This window comes from Megalops cyprinoides, chromosome 1, assembly GCF_013368585.1.
Source record: "Megalops cyprinoides isolate fMegCyp1 chromosome 1, fMegCyp1.pri, whole genome shotgun sequence".
Lineage (NCBI taxonomy): Eukaryota > Metazoa > Chordata > Actinopteri > Elopiformes > Megalopidae > Megalops > Megalops cyprinoides.
The window spans coordinates 66,475,682-66,492,590 of record NC_050583.1 but is presented as its reverse complement, the minus strand read 5'-3'; the positions used below and the strand labels follow the sequence as shown (position 1 = coordinate 66,492,590).

The following is a 16,909-nucleotide window of genomic DNA, read 5'->3' as shown; positions in this document are numbered from 1 at the left end:
CGTTTGTGTCTGTGACTGTCTGCCCAGAAGAAACGGGCAGCGTAAGCGTTTAGCATGCTATAAGGGGACCGTTGTGTAGGGTTCACTCAGGAAATAAATCTCGCAGGGATTGCCAGCGTGCCTAATAATAATTCAAGGGCAAGCCTGGGGCATATATCAGCATGGCCCTATTTACTGTCTCTATGTGGGCTATATATATACTGTATGTGTGTATGTATATATATATATATATATGTATATATATGTATATGTATATGTACTATATATGTATACACACACATGTATATGTACATATATATTATACAATAACGTAAAATAAATAAAATATGCACATGACCCCTCTGTGTGTAGGCATGCGTGTGTATGTGTATGGGCATGTTTGTGTGCTGTGAGAAGTAAGTGGGCTACAGCTGCTGGCAGGGGAACCACAGTCCCGGGAGAGAACACGGCAGCGCTGGCAGACATGGGGAGGACCTGTTGATTGGTTCAATCCACCCGGTGTGGGAGTCCGTCCCCTCCTCGAGGTCTCAAGCAGAGGCTGTTACCCAGGGAGACACAACCGTCTTGATTTGAGGGCAAAGCGGTCTGGGTCTGTTTTTAAGACTTTTTTTCAGACTTTTTTTTTTTTTTTTTTTATTGCGGTGATCCAGTTTTAGTTTTGTTCTCGGTGTAATTTATGCCCCCCTTGTCCACCACCCCTGTGAAACAAAGGCTACAGTATTTCATGCGTGTAGCGACTGCGTTGGGGCAGTCTGTTGTTTTGGCAGCAGCTGGAGATGTTGTGCTTCTTTCCATGCCGTTTCTTCAGATTTACGCAGACATACTCAACAGGTCTGTAAATCTGCCTTTTTCAAGTCTCCCACCCACAAGCTAGGATACATAATTCTTCCCTGCTAAGCAACAGTAGTGGTTTCCATGGGACATTTTTGGCTCAAGCTTCTGCTTGATGCTCAGGCTTGGTTTGGGTAAATATTTATATTTTTATCTACCAAAACCCTGTTCTGGTATTTAGAAGCTAGATCAGGCCCTTTTTCCTTTTTTTCTTTTTTCCAGGGGTCTAACATGAGTGGCTCCAGCCATGTCAGATTTTCCTATGGAAGCCATTGACTAATATTAGTAACGTTATATACAGAAATGCACACATCACTCCGGTCTTCTACAGCTGCTGTGACACTCTAAATAGACTGCCTTCTCACCTTGGGGAGCACCTGTTCTAGAGTGACAATGGCAGAGATTCCAGTGACACACACACACACACACACACACACACACACACACACACACACACACAAACAAACAAACCGCTAGAGTGCTGCCGGTCTCCTCCTCTTCCCTTGAGGCACAGGGGGAACAAGTTGTTCAGGTTCGGCGTGCAGCAGGGCTGGTTGGCGACATGCCTCCGAGGAATTGCCCGCATTGCTTAGTTAGATGCCAACCAATGCTGGCAACTGAATAGCGAAAACCTTGATTGTATTTCTAGCCTCCCTGTAGGCCTTCTGTCTTTTTCACAGGCCTCTAAAATGGCTATGGTGTGCTTGTGTGCAGCTAATACACTAATATTGGCCTTGGGTCGCATTGAAATTGGTTGTTGAACCTTGATGTGGACTGTAGACCCCGGTCCTCTTGCCGCCGACGGCTCTCACCCCCCACCCCCCCCCGCCTCCCTTTCTTCCAGGACATGCTGAAGCCCACTTTCACAGTGGCCAGTCTGCCCGGCACCACCAGCACGCAGCCCACAGCCGCCACCACCGCCACCGCCGCCATGCAGGCCAACAGCAGCCCCTCCTTCCCCCTGACCACCTGCTGGCCCGTCTCCGCCTGTGCCAACACCAACAGCATCACCAGCGCCAACGGCACCGTGCTCAAGACCGCCGGCACGTCCGGCAGCGTCATGCAGCTGCCCGGCGGCTTCACCTTCATGTCAGGTAGTAACGATAATAACGGCAATGAATTCGTCTGTAATGCATCATTCCAACACTGTTCTTTACACAGGTGCTTTACATGGAAGGACGAGAAAGAAACAGAACTAGGATATCACGTTCAGAACAGAAATAAGTGGCAGGAGGTAGCCACTGTGTAGTCCTATCATCAATCTGAGACATCCTCAGCTCATCTCTGTCTCTGGGGGGGGGAGTTAACAGCTCTCAGTAGTCTCCTGTGTGTAGAGCCATGAAGTGTTCCACGTCTGGTTTGGACAAGCCAACTGTCTTTTCAGCCGATTTCATATTCACTCCCCTGTTTGTGACGGCTTGCAAGAATAAAACCAAGGATCTGCTCCTGCCGTCGCTTGCTAATCCTACCCAGAAATCTCCTTGTGCCACGTTGCCAGTTTCTTGTTTTCAGTTAATGGAGAGATGATTAGAACAGTGCGCCCGTATAACCTAAATGCTAACGGGCCCTCTGAATTGAGCATTAATGGCTCTGACTCGAGGAAGTAGCCCGCAGTCTGAGACACACCCCTGTTTGGTGCGCATGGACTGTTTGGTACACATGGTGTCAGGCATGGCTTTCAGGAAGTATCTTGCCAAAAGATGCGCTGGGATGTGGCGGTCTTTTCTAGACCATTTTTAGCCAGTCACACGCAGCGGCGCAGCACGCTAGCCAGGGTGTACTGTAGAATGCATCCATGCTTTTGTTCTGCAGCGAGGCGCACTCGCCTCCAAATTGCTGCACATTTCACGCCTTAGATGAGTTTGGCTCGACGTGATCAATTTGCATAATTAGGAAGAAGACACAGCACTCTACAGCTGAGGGATAACAAAAAACCTGTTTTTAAATCAGAGGGCCGATTGCCCCTTTAATCGTGCTCCGTTTGTGCCGTGTAACGTTTTCCATTATGCACCTCGCATGATATCCTGCCATCATCCTGAGCTGGTAAGTTTTACAAAGAAGAACATACAGGAAGGAAAGCAAAGTCTGTGGAAAAAGCGCTCCTGGCCTGAGCCGCCATTGTGGGAGAAGAATAATTGGGAAGACAGAACAATGGGCGCTACAGCAAGCGCTGCCAAGCATGGCCTGTAATTAGTAATGAATATTCAATGAAGGCTCTGCGGCTCGCGCTGAAATAATCGAGCCAGATTTCACGGGGGCCTCCAGCCCAGGTGAAGAATACAAAACGGGAGCCGTCCCCTCAGAGGAACGCCGCGGCTCCTCATAAGAACGCATCGATATCACAGAGAGGAGCAGATTGACTCTCATCACGCAGCTAATTGGAGTGTATTTACGCTGCGCGGTGGAGGTGTAGCTCGCTCTGAAGTTTTACCTCAAGGATCTTCCGTTAGATCCTTCGAGACCTCCGCGCATCAGATCGGGTACATTTGGTGCTCACGTTGTAACACAGTGCTGAGCTTACTGCTGAGGGTTGGCATTTTTGCCTTGTACCTCCCAAGAGATCTAACCAAAACTGACTGTAACGGTCGTGCACAGGCCTTTGTTTCTCTGGGATTGGAAGCTTTCTGGTGAGCAATGTGTTGTGGGAGTTGGTGTGTGGGTGTGTGTGATGTGGTTATGAAGTAGGGCAGTATTCAAACAATCACTGTCTTAGTTTTGAAAAAGAAAGCATTTGTACATACTTTTATTTATGAAGCAAGAGAAATGCACTCCAGCTCAAATCCCATGAAACCATATTATTGTCTGTATGTTATATTCCTTTGCAACTTTTCATTAATCTGGCATCATTTTGGTCACATGTTAATCTACAGCTTTCGTTGCATTCCTGAACTTATACTTGTTGATAGAATTTACTGTTGAATTTTACTATGGGAATTTATTAGGAAGTACATGTATGTTAACTTGCTATTGTGTGACTGTCTACTGTATGGAATGAGATATTCAAACTCGTTCCCAAAAACGTCAGTTTTTCCCGGAGCTCTTAATGTAAGTGTAACTGGGTTTCGGTAAAAGAAATACTGTTTCTCTCACCCCTTTTTTTTTTCGTTTCGCGGTTTGTACGCGTAGGTAGATGAACGCATTTATTCCCAGCATTATCGTGAGGTGGACCTAATACCACAGCGTGGTCAGTGCTGTCCGACTCCCAGCTTCCCCCTCTGTCCAGGTTCCATGGGAACTGTTCCCAGCTGCAGCGTCACAAACCCCGTGCCGAATTTTCCCTCCTCCTAATGCTCTGGAAACAATCAAGCCAAAAAAAGAGAGAGAGAGAGAGGGAGAGAGAGAAAAAAAGAAACGCCCGTTCTTTACTCCAAGAACAGGCTCCAGCAGCATTCCTGTGTCCCGTTTGTTTAAAGCTGTCCACATAATAATAAGCGGGTAACTGAACCTGCTGTGGACCCCAGTGTGCTGTGGAACAACAGTCAGCGTAGACAGAGTCAAAGCGCTGCCGGGAGTTACCCCTGTTGATGGAGGGATATTAATAAGCGCATTACTGTTAGACAGATCCCTGTTTAACCTCAGTGACTGGTTCATTCGAAGCCTGTTATTTTGCGGTGGCTTGGCACCCTCGTGGAGAGAACAAACAAGTGAGAGATGCTGGAACTACGGTAGCGAGATGCTGACATCACAGTAGTGAAGTGCTAAGACTATAGTAGCAAGACGCTACGCTGTCTCTACTGTGGTGAGACACCGAGTCCACTGTAGGGAGTAGACTGAGACTACAGGAGTAGTTTCAAATTCAGATTTGGCATTTGAAGTGTTGCCTTCTGATGTAGGTCGTCATATAGGTGTGAAAAACAGCAAAAGAAATGAGTTGTTTCACTTTTTTTTCAATTGGGGTAAATGGGTTAAATTATATATATTTTTTTATCACCAAGGTGTGCAAGCAAGACTTACTTTTCATACTGGTCTGCAGTTCCAAACATGCAAATAAACCTCTTGGCATTGCGTCATTCTTGCGTGAGCTGCGCTTTCTGATTAAAGCGGTCAGCTCGCGAAAGGCAGATTGATTTGTCAGCTGAAAAGAGAGTCTGCCAAAAACCCCCAAAAAAGTAAAATCGCAGCCAAAATCATGCTTTGTGCGTGCTCTGCTCCGTGTGTCTGGTCCAGGGTGGTTGGGGTAGGCCAGCTTACAGCCCCAGAACAACCAGTGCTGAATTGCAGCAACAGGAGGCTACTTCAGTGATGTGTAGTAAACCATGTCCTTTTATCTGTTTTATTAATTATTGAATGCTGTAGTAATAATCAGACAAAAATGGTCAGAAAACATAGATAACTAGTACAAAGATTGTCAAAATTGTAACACTAACATATTTATGTTGGAAATTAAATGCAAAAAGGTGCCACAGAGGTACCTCAGAACCACTAGAGTGTGCTCGTGTCATTTTCTGTGCATTTATTGGAAGACCGCAGGTGTAACTCGCCACCTACCTTAACCACACCGTACACCGAGTGTGGGCCTCTTCCTGGCCTGAGCTTTTCTGCTTGCTGCAGAATTCATTTGCAAATCCACCCCCTCGGGAGAGAGAGCTAGCAGGCGAATCAAATAGCTCAGGTTTGCACCTCTACATGCAAACGCACATCCGTGCAGGTTCAAAGAGAATAACGGCAGAGAGACACTGACACCGAAGTAGATGCGGACACTACAATGGAGAAGGAGACTGAGGTAGGTGTTAAGACTGCTTCGGACGGAGACGCTGACGCCGCTGTAGATGTTGAGACGACAGCAGAGAGACCGAGACTATAGTAGGTGTTGAGACCGCCGCGGAGAGAAACGGTGAGATTACAGCAGGGAAAGACGGTAAGGGTGCAGCATCACACCCGTGTTAGCGGACAGAGGGGTCCCTCTGACACGTTTGACGTCAGATATCGGGTCGCGCAGGCGCTGTCCTTGCGAATGGTGAAACTCGGCGAGGGGAGGCCAGGGCGGAGGGGGAGGGCGGGGAGCGGGCGGCCCCCCCTCAGGCAGCCCCGCGTGACGGCGGAGCGGTGACGTGTCCCTGTGTCCCGCAGGCGCCCCGCTCCCGCCCGGCACGCCCGCCATCCCGCTGGGCCAGCTGCAGCAGCACTCGCTGGCCATCCCGGGCCCGCAGCAGGCCCAGAGCACCACGCCCACACAGCAGCAGGCCCAGCAGCAGGCCCAGCAACAGGCCGTCTTCCGCCTCCCCGCCGCCGTCTCCCTCACAGGTCAGTGGCCCCGGGGGTGGGGGCGGGGCGGGATTGGGGGGGCGCTGTTTGAATGGAGGGAGAGTGGAAGGGGTGCATCTGGGGGGGAAGGGAGAGTACGGGAGAGGAGACAGTGCAGGATAGTTTTTTGGTAGGGGATGGGGTCAGGGCCCTGAGGTGGGGGGGGGGGGTCAGGGTAGAGAGAAGCAGTGAAGCTCACACAGGAAGGTGTTTAGTATTAGGGGAGGCAGGAGGGAGCAACTGAGTGTTGGTAGCGTGCCTGTGTGCGCCTGTGTGCGCGTGTGTGTGTGCGTGCGTGCGCGCGTGTGCGCGTGTGCCTGTGGGTGTGTGCCTGTACGCTTGCGTGTGTGTGTGTGTGTGTGTGTGTGTGTAGTGCAGTGCAGTCTGATAGGCCACCCCAGCCACAGTTGTGTGCGTACCATCGTAAAAAGTACAGACACATGACCTATACTTAGTCCATGCTTACAGCTGGGACAAATATGTATATGTGATGTTTATCACTTGTTTTAGCCAGGTCATGGACATGAATTAGACACTACACGACATGGAATGAGAATTCCCATGGTCAGAAGAGGCCATCCTTAGCCATAGGAGAGCAAGTACAATATACCACATTGTATTGCTGGATGGTTAGCCTACTTTCTACGAAGCTGTCCTTACTCGCACACAGCTGTTTGTCAGTTGTTTGACAAAGTGGATACCTGTACTTGTGTCTGTCCTGTCCTTATTTCCACCCCTGGCTGGGGAAATGACATGGTGACTTTCAGTATTTTTCATTGATAGTGAAGTAGAGAAACTTCTATTTGAGACAAGATCAATTAGTATTATTTGGACAGTGTTTGCTAGCAGACTAACAGTTACAACGTATCCTTTTAATTTGTAATCTTGAAAAAAAACCTTGCCAGTAACTGGTTGCTGGGTACCATGCCATATTTTTGCTTGTTTTGGCAAATCTTTTGACTATCTTATCTTACTAATGCTGGTTACAAGAAGCATAGCTGTTCAACGTTCAGCAAACTAGCTGCCTTTCTATAGTACAGCTGCCCTCAAAGGAAGAATATATTTTCAGTAGGGATAAGAATATATTTTCAGTAGGGCAGAAATAGCTGGCTAATGTACTTGTACAGGAACAATACCGTTGTTTGATACTGAGAATTTTTGAATTCCAGGTGTAACAAGATTATAAATAGGTAACACGAGTGAACCACACCTGTAGTTCTTCTGCAAGGTACGCTCTCTTGTGCGGAAGCTAGTTTGCCAAGTTACCTCTCTCTCATCAGACACATGCTGGCTGTTGATATGGGGTAGCTGCTCTTGGCTTCCTGTCAAACAAGGTTGCGGATGTCGTGCTAATGACCCAGTGATGTCATCTGGGCTGTGAGCTGGTGCGGTACGCGCTGTGTTTTTCCCGGCACTAAAGGAATCATTTTACACATCCATGAGAGTTCCACTTTAAGCACCGATAAGCGTGTAATCAAATCAGTATCCTTTTTTTGTACACCTGTTAAAATACTCCACTTAACTCTTACCCCCCTCACTGTGTAGTAATTGATTTGTCAGTACAGTGCTGCCCAAGCAAAACTGAATTGAAACTGTGAACTGGGAAAGCTGTTTGACAGTCTAATTTCATCACTTATGATTGAAATGGATGCATTGACCCAGACAAGTCTTACCGGATTGCAGACACTGCAGAGTATACTGACCGGCACATAGTGGTGACTAGCCCTCACTGCTCCAACCTAGCAGGCTGTGGCATGTAATCTAGAACCGGAGCTGCCAGCACAAAAGAAAGAATGAAAAATCCACAACGCTAATTATACGGGTACTTGGGGGGGAAAAAAACTGTGAACCCTAAATCAGTAATGTTTGTCATCATTGGTCATGATGTTGACTTGGCTTTCATCCTGTGAATGACCCAACTGAACGCTCTCTCCATCCTGGTCTTGAATGTGCGTACCGGATGCTGATTAGTTTGTTGAGCACTAATCCCGGTGTGACACATCTTGACAAGTAGGTGTCTGCTGTTAGCCTTTCGTGAAGTAGAGGTGTAGTAAAAATGGTGTTTGTAGTAACAGAAATATAGAGGATTTCATAGGAATTTATTTCTGTTCATTAAACAACAAATCAGTGATGACGATCATTTGCCGCTTACTTAAATGAACTATTGTACGGTGGAAAAGGATCATTCGGACAGCAAATGAAGCTGCTTTGAGACAGCTGCTTCTACATGGGACAGGCACATGTTAACCTGTTTATGGTGAATAAAGCGCCTTTGGCTCTGTCTGACTGAGGAGTCACACTGGTCTCTCTCTCTCTCTCTCTCTCTCTCTCTTTCTCTCTCTCTCTCTCTCTGTCTCTCTCTCTCTCTCTCTCTCTCTCTTTCTCCTCTCTCTCTCTCTCTCTCTCTGTCTCTCTTTCTCTCTCTCTCTCTCTCTGTCTCTCTGTCTCTCTCTCTCTCTCTCTCTCTCTCTCTGTCTCTCTCTCTCTCTCTCTCTCTCTGTCTCTCTTTCTCTCTCTCTCTCTCTCTGTCTCTCTGTCTCTCTCTCTCTCTCTCTCTCTCTCTGTCTCCCTCTCAGGGGGAGGCATGGCCCAGCAGCTGCAGGCCATCCAGGTGCACCCTACCACACAGCCAAGTTCCGTCAACACCAGCGACAGCCCAGAGATCTCCCAGGCCTCCACCAGCTCCACAGGTGACTGTACCGCACTGCCGTACTCCCATAGGCTGGCATGGGCTCCCAGGGGCGGTGTTTCACTCCAATAAAAAAGGTTGCTGTGCTTCCTGGGCATATTCTATGCCCAAGAGGCTATTTTGTTCTTTAGCATTATAGTATAATGGTGTTTATTTTTGTTATACCTTGTTGGGATAGTGACCTCAGGGTCAACTGTTAATCAGCTGCTAATGGAAAGATAATCCTGAACAAAGCAGATCTCTCGGACTGGAGTTACAGACCCCTGGTGTGGGCACTGGCCTTTTACTGAACAGATGTTAATTGTCCCTTTCACACATGCACGCGCACACACACACACACACACACACACACACACACACACACACACAGACACACACTCACACACTCACACACACACACACACACACACACACACACACACACACACACACACACACACACACACAGTGTATGCTGCCAGACAGACAGTGCAGTCCTGTGAGGTGCAATCATGGCTGACACAGGAGCACTCGCTGTTGACATACACACACACGTACCGCTGCCACACACGACATACACCTTAAAGCACTCCACTCCACTGCTCTGCACCTGAAGGCTTCACACACACTCCTCCATGGAATGGCGTAGCCTACTCTTTTCACACCTCCGTCACAATCTTCGTTAAACACAGCTGCCGCGGAGCCCAGCGTTGCACTGATACACAGGCACGTGCATTCGAACTAAATCTATGAAATATGCTGATTTAAGTACATTTTCTCTTGAGGTGTACCATTCCAAAAGTATATTAAATCACATTGCTGACATTAGGACAGTTTTATGAATAATTACATTTGTGACATTGACATGTTCAAACTAGTATTTTCAAAGTTTCCAGCAGTTACAGGAAGCTTGTAAGACTGATTCTTTGGCTAAATCAATTTTTAAAAGACTTACATTGACCCATGTGATCCAGGTGTGTACTGTTGTGTGAGTACCACGGAAAGGAGAGCATTAGGCGATATGCTCGTCCACAAAGAGATGGTGGGAACTGGTGATGTCATGCTGGGGTGTGACAGATTTCCTGTCTCTGTTTGGAAGGTCATGGTGATAAGGATTTCAGACAAGTGACCATAGCTGGGAAGCACTCTTCTGAGCCATTAAACACGCTCATACGGCATCACTGAATTCCTCTCCTACCGAATTCCATTAGCAGGGCCAGTCTGGTGGAGGTCAGTACAGCATATGCTCCACAGCACAGAAAAGGCCGATCTTCCAGCTTCCACAGGTGCCAGAGCGCCATCTAGAGAGCAGTGGGGATGCATCAACCTTACTCCAAGAAGATGAGCTTTCCTTTTTCCTTTAGTCCCACAGAGTCTTGTGTTGTAGGTCTTTGTTAAAAGTCCCACTTGCAGCACTGAAATACCATTGCCTGAAAGGATTCTCGGCCAAAATGGAGAGCTTTGATGTCCGCCCCTTTATAAACTTTGTTTTGGGAAGTCTTTGCATTAGAGAGGGAAGACTGAGAGGAGAAATGGAAATTGGCTCAGCTGAAGTAAACATTGAGTATGTTGCACTGTAACGGTATGAATAATGAAGGATTAAGCCGCTGCGGTTGGTGTGAAGAGTGACTCATCCTCCTCCCTTCTCCGGCTGTAGTGAGCGTCCCGGCCACCATCGTCACCTCCTCGGTGCCCACCTCCATGGCGGGTCACATGATGTACCCCAGCCCCCACGCGGTGATGTACGCCTCCACCCCCACTCTGGCCGACGGGGGCTTGGCCGTGCTCAACGCCTTCACGCAAGCACCCCCCGCCATGCAGGTCTCCCATGCGCCAGGCCAGGACACGGGTGAGCCAATTGCTGAGCGGCCTCCCCACAGCGGGCCAATAGGAAAATGACAGCCGAGTGGGCAGGGACAACCAGTTAGCTGTAAATCAGTTGTACTTTTCCCTTTGCACAATAAGTGGTTGCATTTTAAACCTAGCTGTAAAGGCTAAACATTGTGTAGACAGGAAAAATTGAGTCTTTAACAAAGCAGCAAAATGTGTTGTTTATTTCCTTCAACACAAGCGAAATAATGAAACTTTATAGAGCTATGTGCGTTTCAGTGGAAGGTTTAGCGGGTGAGTAGGTGGCGTCCCACGGCGTGGTCTTTTGCGGTGAGTGGTAATCCTGGGCAGCCGGAGTGATGCATGCGCTGTGCTCCCTCTTGCAGGTGCGGTCCCTCAGGTGTTCCTCACGGGGCCCCCCGGCACGGTGCAGATCCCCGTCTCCGCAGTGCAGCTGCACCCCGTACGCAACCGTCTCCGTGCTCCAATCCAAACTCTCAGTTTCACCTCTGTACTCCAGCAGGCCGACAAAAATCACAGGGCTTCATTAAGAATTGCAGTGCCGCTGTTTTTCTTATTACATTTGATATCGGGGAGAGTTTAAGTGTCTCCTGGCATTCGGAGTTGGCTCGGTATACCAGTCTCCTTTACCACCAGCCATTCTCTCGTCGGCGTCGTGGTTTCCCATCATAGAAAATACTGCTTAAGAAGTAGCTGCCACACAGTAACTGCAATGGGAAAACCTGTTTAGCGGTCTGCGCGTAGCGCGAAGATCGCTGCGTGAGGAAGGTTTGCCGCTTCCCGTTTGCCATGTTGCTCACCACTCTCTCCCCCCCCCCGCAGATGGTGATCGGTCAGCAGTCCAGCGGCAGCAGCAGTAACCTGACAGAGCTGCAGGTGGTCAACTTGGACGCCCCCCACAACGCGAAGAACGACTGACCCCCCCCCCGGGCCGGTGCGAGCGATTCGGATGCCACAGACACAAGAGACTGCCACCACTATTTATTGATGCCTTTTTCACAGCCTTTTCTACATACGCTGGGAAGGATCGGGGCATAGGAAGGGGAAGGAGGCGTTGTCTACGTCTTTTTGGTCTGCAGTATGTCTGTTTTTTTTTTTTTTTTTTTTAAATTGCGACATTTCTTGCGATACGCATACACTGCAGGTGCCCCAGCTTCACAGTTCAGCCAAAGAGACATTCATTTGTGTGTGCGCGTGTGTATGTGTGTGTACGTGTGCATATGAGTCTACATGGGGAGGAGGGGAACCAAGGAGATGTGGAAATGTACATATTATTATTTTTTTTTTTTAATTGAGATATATTCATATTTTAAGCCTGTTTGTGCAATGGCATGTGGCTGTTTTTTTTTTTTTAATCTTTGTTTTGTATGTATATGTAAGTGATTACAGAAATGGATAATATAGGCATTATGTATGCAAATTAATGTAAAACACATGTAATATTAGTATGTATACGTTGATGGGGAAGTGCTTGGACATTCTCCAGGTAAGAGATGCTCTTGTTGTTTTACTCCATTTTGACAAATACTTGTGCCAAAATACTGCTTGTCAGACTCCCCGATGAGCTGAGAGAGTGTTGGCGTTCCGGTGTGTGTGCGCTGATGACACAAGCAGGTTATCTCCACCCTGCCTGTTTATCAAAGATTGCATTATTAATGCCTGTCATTTCCTCTGCACCGGTGCGCTCCTGTACCGCCTGACACGGTGACTAACTGAAGTAGCGTGGACGGCATCCTGTCTCCTGCAGATCGGGGCTCGGCAACCCGAGACCCCTTCTGTTATTGAAGAAATGAGCTGGAGGCCGGCGTGGTGCTGGATTTGTTCACCAGCTGATCGAAACCCTCGGTCTTAACGCGCTCGCGCGACCGGTGGTTTCAGATTAAAGGATATGTCTTTGTATTTATGGCTGTTTGATGTGAGTGTGTCCTCCCATACTTGTGTGTGAATGTTCTTAAATATGTGAGGGACGAGAAAGGCGAATACTTGTGTGTGTGTGTGTGTGTGTGTGTGTGTGTGTGTGTGTCCCATACAACTCCATTTCTGTCCCTAACAAGCACAAGGGCTCAACTCGCGTGTGGGCTGCAGTGACAGTTGAATCAAGTTGAACGGGAGTGTCTAGACCTGCATATCAACTTTCTGTCTGGGTGTGATTAGGAATTGCAGAGCGAGTTTGGAAAGTATTGAACTCCCTAAACCCTAAAATCCAAAAGGAGGTTTAACTGACATCATTTTCTGGTCTACAACGTATGCACTGCTGTAAGTGTATAGTACTGTGGCCTGTGGACAGGCTAAGGTCAGCGCCCTTCTTCTCCTCAAACTCTTTGTCTCTGGCTACTTGTCAGAGCGGACTGACAGAGTGATAGACTCAGCTGATAGGAGGGAAGCCGAAGGCTCCTCAACACTTCATTTGTATTAGTAGAATGATGCGTCACATGCAGTCATCGGACTGTCTTGCACCCTGGCAACTTCTGCCCCCATCACTCCCATCTTCAGGCACAAGCATCCTACTGAGAAGGGACTGTTAGAAATCGCCTGCCTTTTTGTCTACACTTTTTTTCGTTGCTTTAAGTAATTGAGAAGAGGCTCAGAGCTTGGTTATGGACCCAAAGGGTGTCAGCATATCGACAAACTGAAGTCTAAACCTTGCGCATCCCTCATCGAACAAACTGCAGCGGTGTGACGGTACAGACGCTGGGAAGGTGATACAAGGGTGCGACAGGCCAAGTTTGTGTCTGCCATACAGCCGAACCGAAGCAGCTGTGCGGAAATGTTCTCTTCGCCCGCCTCGAAGGACGGCGGTAAACCGTGCCCATGCCCAGCACCTTGCATACTACCTCTGCCCGGTTCTGTCTACCTCCCCTACCGGAACGCAGATGCCCTGGGGCTCAGACCCGGATCTGTAGCCTGCCGCTCGAGGAAGCCCTCGCCCGACGCTGCCCGACGCTGCGTGGGGATCATCGACAGAGCGAGCCGGGCTGAAGCACGAGAAGGCGTCCGTGATCTGGATACAGTTGACTAGCGCAACCGGAGAGACCGAACAGAAAGAGAATCGCTCTTCTCGTAAGAATTTGGTTCCGCGTTTTGACATTCTGACATGTCATCTCCATATCCTTTGATTATTTTTTTTCTTATTTCTAACTTTGTAGATTCACTCTTCAAGAGGCCTTTTATCCTCTTACGTGTGCCTGCAACTTTCTCATAAAGAGGACTAAGACTTGGGTTTTAATGAATTAGCCGGTTAACAGGGAATTTGGCGATGTGCGTTTTCTCAAATATTGACTCTGCGTATATTCGTTCGCTTCTGCCTTAAAAGTATCAAATGTTGATAACAGGGAAGCAAGATTGTTGAACTGTACAAATCAGCCCAGCGTTTTAGACCCGCTGTGAAGTCAGCTGTCACGTTTAGAAGTTACATTTGACTGCGCGCTTGTACAATGCTTTAGACTATCAAGCTAATGGTTTCAGTGAGGAGAGGCTGGAAGCACAGATGGCGTTTAACACTAAGGTTTGGTTGCGCGTTACTGTAATGGACCACGGAGAAATGGTCGTGTTCCTCCTCCAACACCCCACACTGGATGCATTCCAAACCACTCCCTAATTCCTTGGCAGTGCTAAGGTGCAGCCTGAGCTCGGCAGGCGCGTGGTGTCCCACTCGCAGAGTGCTGAACTCAGATCAGTGTGGCCTGAGGAAGTAGGGAGCAAAAGAGTGGTTTGTAATGCAAGCACTGAATCTGAATGTGTTGTCCCAGGTCAGTGTTCCAACAGCTACCTGACTGAGTAATGGCAAAGTGAGGCCACAAGGGTGGCATCTGCATCCTGACAGGCAGGTGGCGCCATTTCCTTTCTGCTGGTCAATGCCTCTTGTGATTCAACTTCAGGTCTAGTACCCAGAAGAAAATTACATTCATTTACAAATGTCTGTAAGGTAGTTTTGTGGCCTGGAAACCCAGCCACAAGAAGAGCCTTGAAATTAAATGATGTTAAAGAAAAATATTTTTATAAACATTTCATTCAGTATTTATGTTTCTGGTGGGGAGGTGGGGCATTGTAGACATATTTGTGTGTGTGTGTGTGTCTGTGTGTGTGTGTGTCTGTGCGTGCACGTACATGTGCACGTGTGTTAATCCTTTTTTGCAGCTGTTTTGACGTGATTGGATTAGTGTAGGGAACACTTTCTGTTTTCTGTTCTGCCTCTCCCCTTCCTCTGGCTGAGAGAGTCAAGGTTTAGGCTTCACTGCTTTAAATGGTTTCCCCTTTCTGTTTCATTATGGTTTATTCTGACCTGTACACTATAGAGGTGCTGTACACGAAGTGTAAGCATAAAGAGCATGTACCAATTTTAATTTTAATTTCTTGAAAAGTAGTTAAAATTGCTAAGGTGGGGTTTTCACCATAAGTGTAAGATTAAGTGATTTTTTTTTCCCTTTTTACATGTGAGAAGTGATGGCACATACATTCATTCATAAGTTACTATACCCCCCCCCCCCAAATGCTAAGCAGACAGCATAAACCTTGACAATTTATAATGAACTGAACTAAAAGACATAGAATGTTCAACAGATGTACTGTATGTGGCAAAAATAGCAGCGGATATTTTGTTTTACTTCAGTTTTTATTGACTTCCAGAGTTTGTCTGAGGAGTTCATGTATGTAACACGACTCTGTACAGAGCTTTCTTTTGTAATAAAAATACAAAACCCTTCAATAAATGTATCATTTGTGAAGTTGGCCAAAAGGCTTATTTGTCCCTTTTGCCCCATGATGCAATTTTAGTTTTCAGCTGTGGATGATTATAGAATGGCTGTTTGGATGTAAATTTGAGATTTGGGGATTCTTTGGTTCATAAAGTAAGTGGTTTAAACATCTGCTTTCACATAAGCCAGAATTTATGAAGAATGGAGATTTTGTGATCGGCTACCCTTTCGCTGATGCATTTAGAGATGCAGTGTGTTTGCATTCTGACTTCATGTTATTTTTGTTTTTTATAAATTCCTGATAATGCTGCCATATTCTATATAAGATAGTTAACATTTTAAATAAGTTGTCAGTTATTGTGTTGATTCAGTATGCATCTTCATATGAAAACGGCTGAATCAAGACTGATGTACTGACTTCTAATCTCTTTTCTCTGTGGAAAATATGCCATGTCAGGTGTATTACTCTACAACCTATTTTCAAAGAACTAAAACTGTGATTACAATGACTGCTTATTGTGTGCTTAAAATAAGAAAGCTAATATTAAAGTTCACAGGAGCAATTCACAAAGCATTAGATTATGCGCTGTAAATCGAAAAGACATGTTAGTCAAACAGGCCATTTACCTCAGCAAACCAAAGTGTCGTAAAGTCAGTCAAGCTTCTCAGTTCTTATCCTTTTTCCACTTTTGCGCAACCCTGTTTTTGAATGGCCAGTTGGATACTAGGCTTGCCTCGCCGTGAACACCTTTGCATTTGCACAGGGGTGCTGAGTGGGGATGAATGCAATCCTATGATGCACTCACATGCTGCCAGTGGCTATTTTTTGCACTACAAGTCGCAGGGTGCAGTACAGCGGTGGCTGCTCATTGGGGGGAAAGGCGCCGCTCGGCTGAGGAGCAACTCCCGGGGTGCCTGAAAGCGATGACACAAGGGAATGCTGGCTGGCCTACCCATCACTATTCCGCGGCTGCGAGCTTCCAGTCACAAACGGCTGATGACACAGCTGGGATCGAACGTGGGCCAGAGAGCTCAGCTTGCGCTCAAGGAAAGCGCCTTCAGCCCTGAGCTACACGGGAGCCAATCAAGCTAATTAAAGGGCCTGTTTGAATTTGCAAGTTCTGTCTTTATCCAACCTATCCACCTACTAGATGCAAATTCAAGTGACCTCTACGTTATGATTATGTCCGGTGGATTTGATTGTCATCATATGATGGTTGTGTTTATAGCAGTGATTTCAGTAGCACTGCCTTCTCGTTACTGGATTGAAGTTTGCTGTCAGATACCACAATTCAATTTTATTTCTGGCTCAGGCGATCTGTAAACCCACTTTGCTGTTGACTCCCTCCAGATTGCTTAACTACTGGTTATTTATAGTTCACATAATACTTAATTAATATAAGCACAGTACTGTAAACATGTCTTGAAATGCCAAGGCAGCCTATAAATTCTCGTGAGCTAGACCTATTCTTAATGTGTGTAATGTAGGTGAGCAGACAGATGGTTGTGAAATATGCATTACCCCAACTTGTGTGAAGGTTGCTAAACTTTCATTTAACACAGGCTAATTTAAGCCTAGGAAACTGCATTCCTCTCATATATCTGGTAGCTGGTTGGCAGG

At 47.1% G+C, this 16,909-nt stretch overlaps 1 protein-coding gene across 2 annotated transcripts in view; it reads left to right on the top strand.

Moving 5' to 3' along the window:
• The window catches only part of LOC118780262 (serum response factor-like), a 42,834-nt gene extending 31,002 nt beyond the window's left edge, over positions 1–11,832 (top strand). Inside the window, exons 3-8 of one of the 2 annotated variants that reach the window (XM_036532675.1) lie at positions 1,676–1,925; positions 5,902–6,075; positions 8,652–8,765; positions 10,401–10,592; positions 10,960–11,036; positions 11,417–11,832. In XM_036532675.1, coding sequence (XP_036388568.1) covers positions 1,676–1,925; positions 5,902–6,075; positions 8,652–8,765; positions 10,401–10,592; positions 10,960–11,036; positions 11,417–11,512 — 903 coding nt within the window. In that variant the 3' untranslated portion in view covers positions 11,513–11,832. The remainder of the gene's footprint in view (positions 1–1,675; positions 1,926–5,901; positions 6,076–8,651; positions 8,766–10,400; positions 10,593–10,959; positions 11,037–11,416) is intronic. The other variant, XM_036532683.1, reaches the window with a different exon arrangement.
• Positions 11,833–16,909: the final 5,077 nt, after the last annotated feature.